Source organism: Salmo trutta, chromosome 1 (assembly GCF_901001165.1).
Source record: "Salmo trutta chromosome 1, fSalTru1.1, whole genome shotgun sequence".
NCBI classification, from domain to species: domain Eukaryota; kingdom Metazoa; phylum Chordata; class Actinopteri; order Salmoniformes; family Salmonidae; genus Salmo; species Salmo trutta.
This window is the reverse complement of record NC_042957.1, coordinates 68,753,293-68,766,046: the sequence shown is the minus strand read 5'-3', so window position 1 is coordinate 68,766,046 and position 12,754 is coordinate 68,753,293. Positions and strand designations below refer to the sequence as shown.

General features: G+C 38.9%; 1 protein-coding gene across 1 annotated transcript in view; it reads left to right on the top strand.

The window, feature by feature from the left end:
- LOC115206369 (nuclear GTPase SLIP-GC-like) overlaps positions 1 to 12,754 on the top strand; it is a 35,931-nt gene that overhangs the window by 5,265 nt on the left and 17,912 nt on the right. Inside the window, exons 2-12 of the mRNA XM_029773227.1 lie at positions 4,824 to 4,861; positions 5,046 to 5,153; positions 5,394 to 5,499; positions 7,147 to 7,369; positions 7,905 to 8,126; positions 8,340 to 8,555; positions 10,793 to 10,971; positions 11,123 to 11,153; positions 11,281 to 11,382; positions 12,018 to 12,108; positions 12,599 to 12,732. Of these exons, the coding sequence (XP_029629087.1) occupies positions 4,849 to 4,861; positions 5,046 to 5,153; positions 5,394 to 5,499; positions 7,147 to 7,369; positions 7,905 to 8,126; positions 8,340 to 8,555; positions 10,793 to 10,971; positions 11,123 to 11,153; positions 11,281 to 11,382; positions 12,018 to 12,108; positions 12,599 to 12,732 (1,425 nt within the window). The 5' untranslated portion in view covers positions 4,824 to 4,848. The remainder of the gene's footprint in view (positions 1 to 4,823; positions 4,862 to 5,045; positions 5,154 to 5,393; positions 5,500 to 7,146; positions 7,370 to 7,904; positions 8,127 to 8,339; positions 8,556 to 10,792; positions 10,972 to 11,122; positions 11,154 to 11,280; positions 11,383 to 12,017; positions 12,109 to 12,598; positions 12,733 to 12,754) is intronic.

The following is a 12,754-nucleotide window of genomic DNA, read 5'->3' as shown; positions in this document are numbered from 1 at the left end:
GACGGTTGACTGGTGGGCAGCTCTGACGACTGTTGACTGGCGGGCAGCTCTGACGACTGTTGACTGGCGGGCAGCTCTGACGACTGTTGACTGGCGGGCAGCTCTGGCGACTGTTGACTGGCGGGCAGCTCCTGCCCCGTCACACAGCCCTTGTGCCCCCCCTAAAAAATTATTGGGGGTGCCTCCCGGTCTCCCAGTCCTTGCCAGCCTTCTTCCGCTGCTTGGTCCTTAGTTGGTGGGTGATTCTGTCACGGTTGTCGTCGGTGAAAGAGGACCAAAACGCAGCAGGTATGTGTATGCTCATCTTGAGATTTATTAACTTCCAAAAATGAACGTACAACAAAACAAAAGAACGAACAAACAACTACAAACAGTCTGGCCAAGCAAAGCTCAACACAGAACAATCACCCACAAATAACAAACACAAACACACCCTAATATATGGGACTCTCAATCAAAGGCAGATAGACAACACCTGCCTTCAACTGAGAGTCCCAACCCCAATTAACACAACATAGAAACACACTCACCAGACTACACATAGAAATACATAAACATAGACCATCAACCAAAAACCCGGAAATACTAAATCAAACACCCTTTAACCTCTTACATCTAGGGGGCAGTAATTTCACGGCTGGATAAAAAACGTACCCGATTTAATCTGATTATTAGTCCTGCCCAGAAACTGGAATATGCATATAATTATTAGCTTTGGAGAGAAAACACTCCAAAGTTTCTGAAACTGTTTGAATGGTGTCTGTGAGTATAACAGAACTCCTATGGCAGGCAAAAACCTGAGATGCTTCTGTTCAGGAAGTACCCTGTCTGAACATTTCTTGCCCTTCTTGATTCTCTCTATCGTTTACAAAGGATCTCTGCTCTTACGTGACACTTCTCACGTCAACAATGGAGTCTCACAGCCCGGGAAAAACAGGAATGATGTCATTCAAAGCCCTGGCTGAAGCACACGAGAGCAAAAGCTGAGTGGTCAGTCAATGGACTAAGCCTTAGGCGCGTGACACGCCCCGCCCCCGGCTTTCGGTTTTTTCCTCAGTTTACAGACAGGCAGATTCCCGGTCGGAATATTATCGCTTCTCTACGAGATAAATTGCATAAATATTGGTTTTAAACAGCGGTTGACATGCTTCGAAGTACGGTAATGGAATATTTCGAAATTTTTTGTCATATTTTGCGTCATGCTCGTGGCCGAGATTTAGCGTTGGGATAGTGTCTAGAACGCACGAACAAAACGTCGCTGTTTGGATATAACGATGGATTATTTGGGACCAAACCTACATTTGTTATTGAAGTAGAAGTCCTGGCAGTGTATTCTGATGAAGAACAAGCAAGGTAAGAACATTTTTCTTATAGGAAATGTGATTTTGGTGAAGGCTACACTGGGTGGGTGTCTAAATAGCTAGCCCTGTAACGCCGGGCTATGTACTTACATTATTGCAAAATGTGCTTCATCCGAAAAGCTATTTTAAAATCGGACATATCGAGTGCATAGAGGAGTTCTGTATCTATAATTCTTAAAATAATTGTTATGCTTTTTGTGAACGTTTATCGTGAGTAATTTAGTAAAATCACCGGAAGTGTTCGGTGGGAATGCTAGTTCTGAACGTCACATGCTAATGTAAAAAGCTGGTTTTTGATATAAATATGAACTTGATTGAACAGACATGCATGTATTGTATAACACAATGTCCTAGGTGTGTCATCTGATGAAGATCATCAAAGGTTAGTGCTGCATTTAGATATGGTTTGGGTTTATGTGACATGATATGCTAGCTTGAAAAATGGCTGTGTGATTATTCCTGGCTGGGTACTCTGCTGACATAATCTAATGTTTTGCTTTCGCTGTAAAGCCTTTTTGAAATCGGACAGTTTGGTTAGATAAAGGAGAGTCTTGTCTTTAAATAGCTGTAACATAGTCATATGTTTGAAAAGTGTAAGTTTTCGGATTTAGAGGAGTTTGAATTTCGCGCCCCGCCCATCATTGGATATTGGAGCAGACGTTCCGCTAGCGGAACGTGTAGATGTAAGAGGTTTTAAACAAACACACCACCCTGAACCACATAAAACAAATACCCTCTGCCACGTCCTGACCAAACTACAATACTAATTAACCCTTATACTGGCCAGGACGTGACAGTAAGAGGTTTTAAGCTAGAGATATCCGCATCTGCGGTGGAAGGTGACCGAGCTACAGCAGTGTTTATCAGACCATGAGACACCCCGAAAATCAGTCTTCTCACAAACAAGTTTTGCTCTACAACCTCCACAAGCCCCAAGGAACTTGTCTGAAGTCGGTACCGTCAATGTGCCAACTTCTGTTTGTAGCGTCCAAACTGGGCTACAAATGAATATGACCCCACTGTGGAAAGGGGAGATTCTCACAAATACGATGATATTATCCATTTTGCTCTACATCCACCCGCAAGTGTAACAGGAATCATCTGAAGGTAACCAGTACCGGTTAAAACATTTTATGGAAGTATTGAGGTAGATTTGTGCCCACCTCAAAAAATGCTTAAATATGTGTAAAAAATACATAGATATATATATAAAAAGTACCAGCCAAAAGTTTGGACACATCTACAGTACTCATTCCAGGGTTTTTCTGTATTTGTAGTATTTTCTACATTGTAGATTAATAGTGAAGACATCAAAACTATAAAATAACACATATGGAATCATGTAGTAACCAAAAAAGTGTATATTTTATCTTTAAGATTCTTCAAAGTAGCCACCCTTTGCCTTGATGACAGCTTTGCACACTTCTGGCATTCTCTCATCCAGCTTCATGAGGTAGTCGCCTGGAATGCATTTCAATTAACAGGTGTTCCTTGTTAAAAGTTCATTAGTGGAATTTCTTTCCTTCTTGATGTGTTTGAGCCAGTCAGTTGTGTTGTGACAAGGAAGGGGTGGTATACAAAAGATAGCCCTATTTGGTAAAAGACAAAGTCCATATTATGGCAAGAACATCTCAAATAAGCAAAGAAAAACAACAGTCCATCATTACATGAAGATAAGTCAATATGGAACATTTCAAGAATTTTGAAAGTTTCCTCAAGTGCAGTCGCAAAAACCATCAAATGCTATGATGAAACTGGCTTTCATGAGTACCGCCACAGGAAAGGAAGACCTAGAGTTACCTCTGCTGCAGAGGATAAGTTCATTAGAGTTAACTGCACATCAGATTGCACCCCAAATAAATCCTTCACAGAGTTCAAGTAACAGACACATCTCAACATTAGCTGTTCAGAGGAGACTTCGTGAATCAGGCCTGCATGGTCGAATTGCTTCAAAGAAACCACTACTAAAGGACACCAATATTAAGAAGAGACTTGCTTGGGCCAAGAAACACGAGCAATGGACATTAGACCTGTGGAAATCTGTCCTTTGGTGTGATTAATGCAAATTTGAGACAACTGCCGTGTCTTTGTGAGACGCAGAGTAGGTGAACGGATAATCTCTGCATGTTTGGTTCCCACTGTGAAGCATGAAGGAGGAGGTTTGATGGTGTGGGGGTGCTTTGCTGGTGACACTGTCACTGATTTATTTCTAATTCAAGGCACACTTAGCCAGCATGTCTACCACACAATTCTGCAGTGATACTCTATCCCATCTGGTTTGCGCTTTGTGGGACTGTCATTTGTTTTTCAACAGGACAATGACCCAAAACACACCTCCAGGCTGTGTAAGGTCTATTTGACAAAGAAGGAGAGTGATGGAGTGCTGAATCAGATGACCTGGCCTCCACAATCACCCAACCTCAACTTAATTGAGATGGTTTGGGATAAGTTGGACCGCAGAGTGAAGGAAAAGCTGCCAACAAGTGCTCAGCATATGTGGAAACTCCTTCAAGACTGTTGGAAAAGCATTCCTCACAAAGCTGGTTGAGAGAATGCCAAGAGTGTGCAAAGTTGTCATCAAAGCAAGGGGTGGCTACTTGAAGAATGTAAAATATAAAATATATTTTGATTTGTTTAACACTCCGTATGTGTTATTTCATAGTTTTGATGTCTTCACTAGTATTCTACAATGTAGAAAATAGTAAAAAAATAAAGAAAAGCCCTTGAATGAGTAGGTACGTCCAAAATTTTGACTGGTACTGTATATTCCCTGAATTTTCTTATATCATCTATATATAGGACAGACACTTAAAAAACCCCGATGATTTATGATTTATTTTTTGCCTGTATTTTTTCCCGTTTATGAATGAGTATTCAATAACTTTCTACGGGCTATAGTAGAAAAGGCCAAATTCAATATTTTATCAAATTATGTGGCACTATCCCAATACACCACACTAAGTTTGTTCTCTGATCCTAATCCTATGATTGGATGTACAACATGTCAGTTCATATTGCAAAAGCTTTGATTGGTTGGAGGACGTCCTCTGGAAGTGGTCATAATTACCTTGTGGTCTATGGAAGCGGATAAGGCCTACGAGCATCCTAGGTTTTGTATTGAAGTTAATGTAGCCAGAGGAGGGTGGGGAATAGCTGTCCTCTGGCTACACTATTGTGCTAATCTAGAGTGTGTTGTTGAGACTACTGTAGACCTTCACTGCAAAACAGCGTGTTATAATCTGGTATTGGATGACGTGAATATATTTAGTATAGTTCTATCTAAAAAGGATAACTTTTGTAATGTTAAATGTTTTCTGAAGTTCACTGAGTATGATGGCCCTCCTTTGAGAACCCTCCACTGAAATCAGATAATGACTGTTTCCTGTGATAATACATTCTAATCCCACAGAAAACGTATTATCTCTGTTTTCATCACCAGTGATTTTATTTTTTATTTTTCAGTCTAAGCCCCGGACGCTGTCCAATCATGCCTACCCAAGGTACATGAAATTCTAAGATGCAGATTATTTCAGTTGAGGATCAATATGTCTATAATAACTTCTTGATGTCCAATGTATATTATATTGAGATAAATGGTGTACAGCCTACCATAAAAGAAATACTGACTTTCTAGTACAGATGATGGATCTTCTGGAACAATGAGTAATTGTGATTCTCTCTCAGGCCACAAAAGAGGGTCTGATGACCCCTCTACTTCAAATGATCAGGGCAGGGAAGGTAATAAACGCCTTTGTGCCATAGCAAAGGGAACTGCAGCAACACCTACCCTCGGTAAGATATATTCGTTATAATAGCTACTTTAAGAAACAAACAGTAAACCCGATGTTAAAAAAATTATACCACAGCGTAATACAATTATTACATTGTAAACTCATTGTTTGTCCACCTCATCTCTCTCTGTGTGTGTGTGTGTGTGTGTGTGTGTGTGTGTGTGTGTGTGTGTGTGTGTGTGTGTGTGTGTGTGTGTGTGTGTGTGTGTGTGTGTGTGTGTGTGTGTGTGTGTGTGTGTAGAGATGGATGTCATAAAAGTGGCCAAACAGGGCATTGAAAAAGTCCTTAGCAGGCTAGACAAGGTGTCACCTCCATTTGCAAACATGGATTTCATTGGTTATTTAAGGTAAGTGTACTTGTATTCTTCAAAAAGTTGGTACATCGATTTTTGACATTTAAATTAATTATATTCCCATTCATTCTTCAAGAATATACATACAGTGCCTAGTGAAAGTCTACACACCAAAGTTTTCACATTTTGCTGCCTTAAAATTAAATCTAAAAAGTGATTACATTTTATTTGTTTTCCTACCGATCTACACAACCTACTCTTATGTTCAAAGTGAAAGAAAAAAATATAGAAAATTCCTCAAGCTCAGTAAATTCAGTTGGGAATCATTGATGGACAGCAATATTCAAATCATGTCTCTGATTTTCAAGCGAACTTAAGTCAGGACTGACACGGGACCACTCAGGAACACTGAACACCTCTTGGAAAGCCATTCAGCATTGTTCATATTCTCTTAAGTCTTAGCCCCACCCATCTCTTTAAGAATTCACATGTGAACAGGTCTCTTTGTGAATGGCTCTCTTTTGTCTCCTTTGTTTAGCAAGCTAACTAAACAAGTTCCTGAACCATAATCCCAACCTATGGTTTACAGCAGTGGTCAAAAAGCCAACTTTAAAGCCTTGCTTTCCTTGTTCTTTAAATTCGTCTTGCGCTGTTGGCGATACCTGCACTAGATTCAGCTGCCCTCCATACCGGGTAGGCAAAGTGTTCCCATTGAGATCACAACGGCAAATATCTCCCAAAAGTGACGAGTTTGAATCCTTGCCTATAGGAATGCAATCTGATTGTCATACACTTAGCAAGCCACCACGCATGACATGATGCAGTGTGAATCTGCAGGTAAAGCTAACCAACTAGGTCTAATGTCAGCCCAAGTCAGGGATTTCCTCATCATCTCAGTCAAAGAGAGTCAGTCTGGCATTGTTCTCCAGAAAGTAGTGGCTCACAACTTTCTCCAACTGAATTTTGTCGATAGCACCAGTTAAATTCAGGGCAGCAATGTTGTTGAGAGCTATAGCAACACTTTTGCCGTTGTCAATAGCTATAGCATTTTTTTAAATCTGGTAGCAAATATGATCTATGTACTGACCTGGGAAGCCCCCATTCTGTTATAGACAGAAGCCTGTAACATGGCAGACCAATTAGAACTCATCTCTCGGCATGTCCAGCCGCTCCATTATCTCAGCCAATCATGGCAATTCAGGAAGAATACTGTCTTGATCCCTATATAGCTTAGTTTTTTCTTTTGGTAATCTAGGCTCGTAATTTAACACTTTTACTCATATTTACAGATCACTTGCATGTAGTTTTAAAATTGATTTTTAAATGTCCCTCCTGTGAAGTGGGAACTAGCATCAAACGCTCACCTTCCTGAATCTCGTCACATTTTGTGCAATTGTTCTGGTGAAAAATTTAACTCTATCCTCAGAAACTTTATTTAGCATACATTGGAGTTAGCCTGCCCCGGAGCAGGTACCGCAAGAACTTTAGGATTCATTGTCATGGAAATGGCTGAAAGGTGAGCCACAGTGTCAACGGTTATCCCAAGTTGGATTCAGAGTTGACCAAAGTTAGCTTGCTAACTCCTCTATCCCACTATGTATTATACCCCTCTGCTTTCTACTGTTTATGTATAGATAGACCTCAAGTCAATTAATTGCATTTTTATTGTGACATTGCTTTTCTGTGGTTCACTCTTTACAGGAACAAGATCTCAGCTTTGGAGGCTATCATTGACGACAAAGTTGTTGTTGGTGTATTTGGGAGGTCAGGAGCTGGTAAGAGCTCACTGATGAATGCCATTTTGGGGGTGAAGACCTTGCTTCCCTCAGGGACTGTTGGCGCATGCACATCAGTCATCATCCAGGTGGAGGCCAATATGACTGACTCCAACTACGTGGCAGAGATTCACTTCATTTCTAAAGAGGTGATTTTAGCAATGTTGATAAACCTCAAGATATAATTTGTGAAATTTTGAAGACCAGTTCAAGTCACCTAGACACCAAGTTTTGTCCTGACACCATGCAAATATAATCACATTAACATTTTTGTGATTTAGCACAGCGACCCCCCCCCCCCCCCCCGGCCTGAATGCACGTTTAGTTTTTTTCCCTAGCACTACATAGCTGATTCAATTAATGAATGCTTGAGGATGTGCTGGTTATTTGATTCAGCTGTGTAGTGCTACGGCAAAAAACAAAACGTGCATGCAGGGGTGGACCCAGGACCAAGTTTGGGAAACCTGATTTAGCAGATTTTTTTATACAGAGCGACTTACAATTAGTGCATTCATCTTAAGATAGTTAGGTAAGACAACAACATATCACAGTCGAATCAAGTACATTTCCCTCAACAAAGTATTTAACATTTATTTATTATAATTTGTGGGTAATGAAACGTTTGATCCATCATATAAATATATAATATATTCAGCAAAATAACGTTTGACTTTTTTTTTTTAGGAATGGGAGAAGGAGCTGGTATCACTTTTGAAAATCAAAGAAATGGATGGTGAGGAGAAAGATAAAAGGATGGTGAATATGTCATACAGTAAAATCCAGGCATTGTACGGAGAAGATGCAGTCAGGAAAAGCTTTGATGAACTGAAGTCACTGGAGTCAGAGACATTCAGCGACATCCCAGAGTTTTTCTCATCAACTAGGAAAATCCTGTCATTTGACACAGTAAGTCATTTTAAGCCTCTTTTATACTGGGTCTTTTTTGCTGTCTGAGATCCAATTTGGGTCAAATATGTTCACATTTGAACCCCTGAACTTCAAGAACATCATGACAAACAGCATGAAATGCATAATAGCCATCAAATCTTTTAAATATACCAGAAAGTTGTAAAGGGGCAGAGTGTGACTTATTAAGAATAATATTAAATTATTTGACAGGCCACAAAGTTCTCCACAGAGATCGCCTGCTACATACGGAGCAAAAGAAAGATACATGGGAAACAATCTAAATCATCTCAGATACATTACTGGCCACTTGTAAAGTATGTGACCATCAAGATGCCAAACTCCAAGGATCTTCTCGAACACATTGTGCTGGTGGATCTTCCAGGAACTGGAGACTGCAACAAGGCCAGAGATGAGATGTGGGAATCGGTAATCATTTACTTTTGTGATAATTTCTGAATGCATTTACAGTAGGTCTCAGTTTAATTGAACCTGAAGGTACGCTGTAGTGTGTGGTATTTATTTGGTTTAATCAGAGAATGGTTTTGGTTAGGCCTTCCTTACCAAAATGAATTCAATTTTATATTGTATATTGTCAGTTCATGTTTTTCAAACTAAAAGCAAAGAAATGTACTTTCAAAAAGTTTATTCAAAACGTATATTAATTTTCACCCAAAAAATATGTTTTATTAAGAATTTCTTTGTGGATTTTGATTTGTGCTTGGGGTCATTGTCTTGCTGGGATCCACTTGCATATAAGTTTTAGCCTCCTGGCAGAGGCAAACAGGTTTTGGGCTAAAATGTCCTCGTACTGAGTAGAGTTCATGATGCCCTTGACCTTAACAAAGGCCCCAGGAACAGTTGAAGTAAAATAGCCCCATAACATCAAAGCTCCACCACCATAGTTTACAGTAGGTATGGAGTTCTTTTTTGCTTATGCAGAACCCCAAAAAGCAAAATACATTTTAGTACTTTTTGCATTCAAGCTAAATTACGCATTTAAGACGTGTATTGTTCATTTTTATTTAAATGTATTTTATTTAACCTTTATTTAACTAGGCAAGTCAGTTAAGAACAAATTCTTATTTACAATGACGGCCTACCAAAAGGCAAAAGACCTCCTGTGGGGACGAAGGCTGGGATTAAAAAAAAAAAATAACATCGAAATATATGAAAAAAACACACATAATTCACCAAATACAATTGTTGAGGTGGAGTAACTCTGTAAGATCACGGTCGAACCAAGGGCTGAACCTGTTTTTAATTCTCATTTTCTTTATGGGGGCGTGTTTGTTAACAATACCACTGAAAATATCAAAAAAGAAAGTCCAAGCGTCTTCGACAGAGGGGATCAAGCTGATTCTATACCATTTTACAGAGGCCAGTTCATGAAGGAAGGCTTGCTCAAGTTTTTTAGCAAGCATCTATGACAAATCAGGACAGGTCGTTTCACTGAGCAGCCATTACGAACAACAGGCTGTAAAACAGTGATCACTAAGGTCATTACAGAAAACACCAGACTGATACCTACCAGGATTATTTGTGAGGATAACATCGAGGAGAGTAGCCTTTTCTGAGTGTTTGGAGTCATACCTTGTGGGATTGGTGATAATCTGAGAAAGATGTAGGGAGTCCCATTGCTTTAGGACTTGGTTAGGTGGTTTAAGCATGTCCCAGTTTAGGTCAACTAGCAGGACACATTCAGAATTGGTGTAAGGGGCCAGGAGAGAGCTTAGGGCAGGTAGGGTACAGGCCGGTGCTGATGGAGGACGATAGCACCCAGCAACAGTCAATAAAGAGCTATTTGAAAGTTTAATACTTAAAACCAGCAAATAAAATTGTTTGGGGACAGACTTGGTGGAGATAACCTAGCACTGAAGGTGATCCTTGGTAAAGATTGCCACTCCCCCACCTTTGGAAGATCTGTCTTGCCGAAAAAGGTTATAACCAGAAAGGTTAACATCAGTATTCAAAACACTCTTCCTTAACCACGTCTCAGTAATGACCAACACATCTGGATTGGAGCTGTGAACTCACACTTTCAATTGATCCATTTTAGGTAATAAGCTTCTAGCGTTAATGTGCAGAAACCCCAGGCTTTTACGGGAGCAGAAATCAGTGAAGCGGATATCAGAGCACAAGTCAGAATTGGGGATATCAACAGTAGATGGGCCAAGGTGTACATGCACATTTCCAGATATCATCAACAGTAATACAATCAAGGCACAGCATAGGACAGGGAGAGCTCTGCAGTGCTGATTTATGACATCTGAATGTGCATCAGATCATATTGTACAGCAATTTCATCAGGTAACATGAATACAGTAGGTATTCAGTAGGTATAATGTAGTTTATTAACTACATTTTCGTTAGGGCTATAAAAACCTACTTCAAAGAAGTGTGTGTGTAGGAGTGCGGGCATTTTTTCTCTCCAAATAACGTCACTGTAAACATTACTACAGCAGTTAGATTGAATTCCAGCATTAGAACCACTGGCATTCAACTCATCATGTACACCTAAAAAGAAAGCTTGAATGATGAGTGAAATGTTGATTATGGCTTCAAATATTTGACACTATGTCCAATGTTTTATTTTCCCTCAGCTGTTACAATTTTTGTTTTAACATTCTAAATAACATTTCTGAACACCATCTTTTTTTAAATAGTTCATTACTAAGTGCTCCTCTGTGTGGGTCGTGGCTGACATTGACCGGGCCACAGCTGACAGTGATGCATGGAATATACTGGACAACAGTATCAGTAATATGGGTCCTGGTGGACAGTGTCAGAACATCACCTTCATCTGTACTAAGACAGACGACATCAACCCAGACAATTATATGCGGTGAGACATTTTAAACTCAAATTTTGTTACTGTTTTAACAGTTTAATATATTGCGATTAATTTACAAATATTTGTTTACAATTACCTACCCAGATATAGATATATTTTCACTGCTTATACATCACTAATAAAGAACAAATTCCAATTTCAGTGAAATGGACGATGAAGACCTTCACATAGAGGTACAGCTATACAAAATATAACAAATACATTGTTTACAGAACTATAAACAAATAATTGGTTCATAGAATCAAATATGTCACTGTATGGATATCAACCATGGTCTCCTCTTATTTCACATGCAATTAGGACTCTTCTAACTATTCAGAGGAGCAGAAACGTGCATGCATATTGCACCGAAATCAACAAGCCAAGATTGAAATTCAAGAGAATTACAGCAATCCATATGAAGTAAGATGTTTTATTTTTTATTTTCTTAACCAAATAAGAAACTATAAAGGAACTTTGGTTCAGATATATAGATTGATTGAAACCAGAAAAATGTCAAGTTTCAACTTAAAGGGATAGTTTCCTTTCCCTGCAGTGTATAGACAAAGTAAGACAGCAATCCATACTTTTATTTTGTTAACCTAGCTACTGTCTCCACATGCAAACTTTTTTGCTTTTGTGTCCAGAAATCAATGCATTTTTTTGCGTTTTATGTCCAAATCCTCTGAAAGCATCTCAAATTGATTGTGTAGCTCAATAAAGTTACTTTAAAGTGATTTGGACATGAAATGCAAAAAATGCTAATGAGCTGATAGTTCATGGCAACGTGGTCGTGTTAGAATGATGTTATCTGCCAGAAGACAATGGTGTTCCCTTGAATTAGAATAATATAACATCCATTAAAATGGCAATAGCTTTCTTAGACCAGAAGTTCATTGAATAGGTAAATGCAATTTTGTATTATTCAAAAACTTGGAAATGTCCCTGAAGTAACTCCAAAAGAACCAGTTCAGCTACTTCAGCAATGATTGACTGATGATTGATTGCTAACTATATTGATGTATTGTTTTTCTTTTGTCACTTCATCTATGAAATAGATTCAGACTATTGATGAAATGCAGGTGTTTACTGTTAGTTCTCAAGAATTCCAGAAGGATAATCACTGCATTCTGAGACAAGAAGAGACAGGTATGATCACTTGCATTATTGTGCAACAAAACCTCCAATAGGAATACATGCAAACAGATTGTTTGTTGCAAACAGCAAAAAAAACTGCAAATATATATATTTTTTAAACTTCACATACATTTTAGCAAAATATTGAAATACAACTTTTGAAAAAACATTTACATGCAAATGACTTCTAGGACACAAGAACCTTGAAAGGTTAGGTACTGTATAATGAATATGTATTAGGGTAAGTGTCAGTGTATGTATGGTAAAGGTACATTTTTTTTTAACAAGACCGAAAGTAAAACAAGTGTCCGGCACAATTTGCAAATACCATCTCTTTGCACCTAATCTACTGGAGTTGGGGCTGTTATTATAAATTGTTCTAAAGTCATATACTCAACCTGAATATGAATCTAACAACAACTTTCTTTGCTCATACAATGATTGTTGACCTAAAGATTATTGTACATTAACAGAAAAATGACAAAATGCATCTCATTTTCAGAGATACCTGAGCTGAGAGCTCTGCTGAAAAGCCTGAACGACCAACGGTCAGAAAAAGTGATGAGAAACTATGTGATTGGAGCCTATGGGATCCTCTCCCTGGTCCACGTGGTAAACCATGGGATCACCAAATCGGTATTGCCTTTAATACATTAGC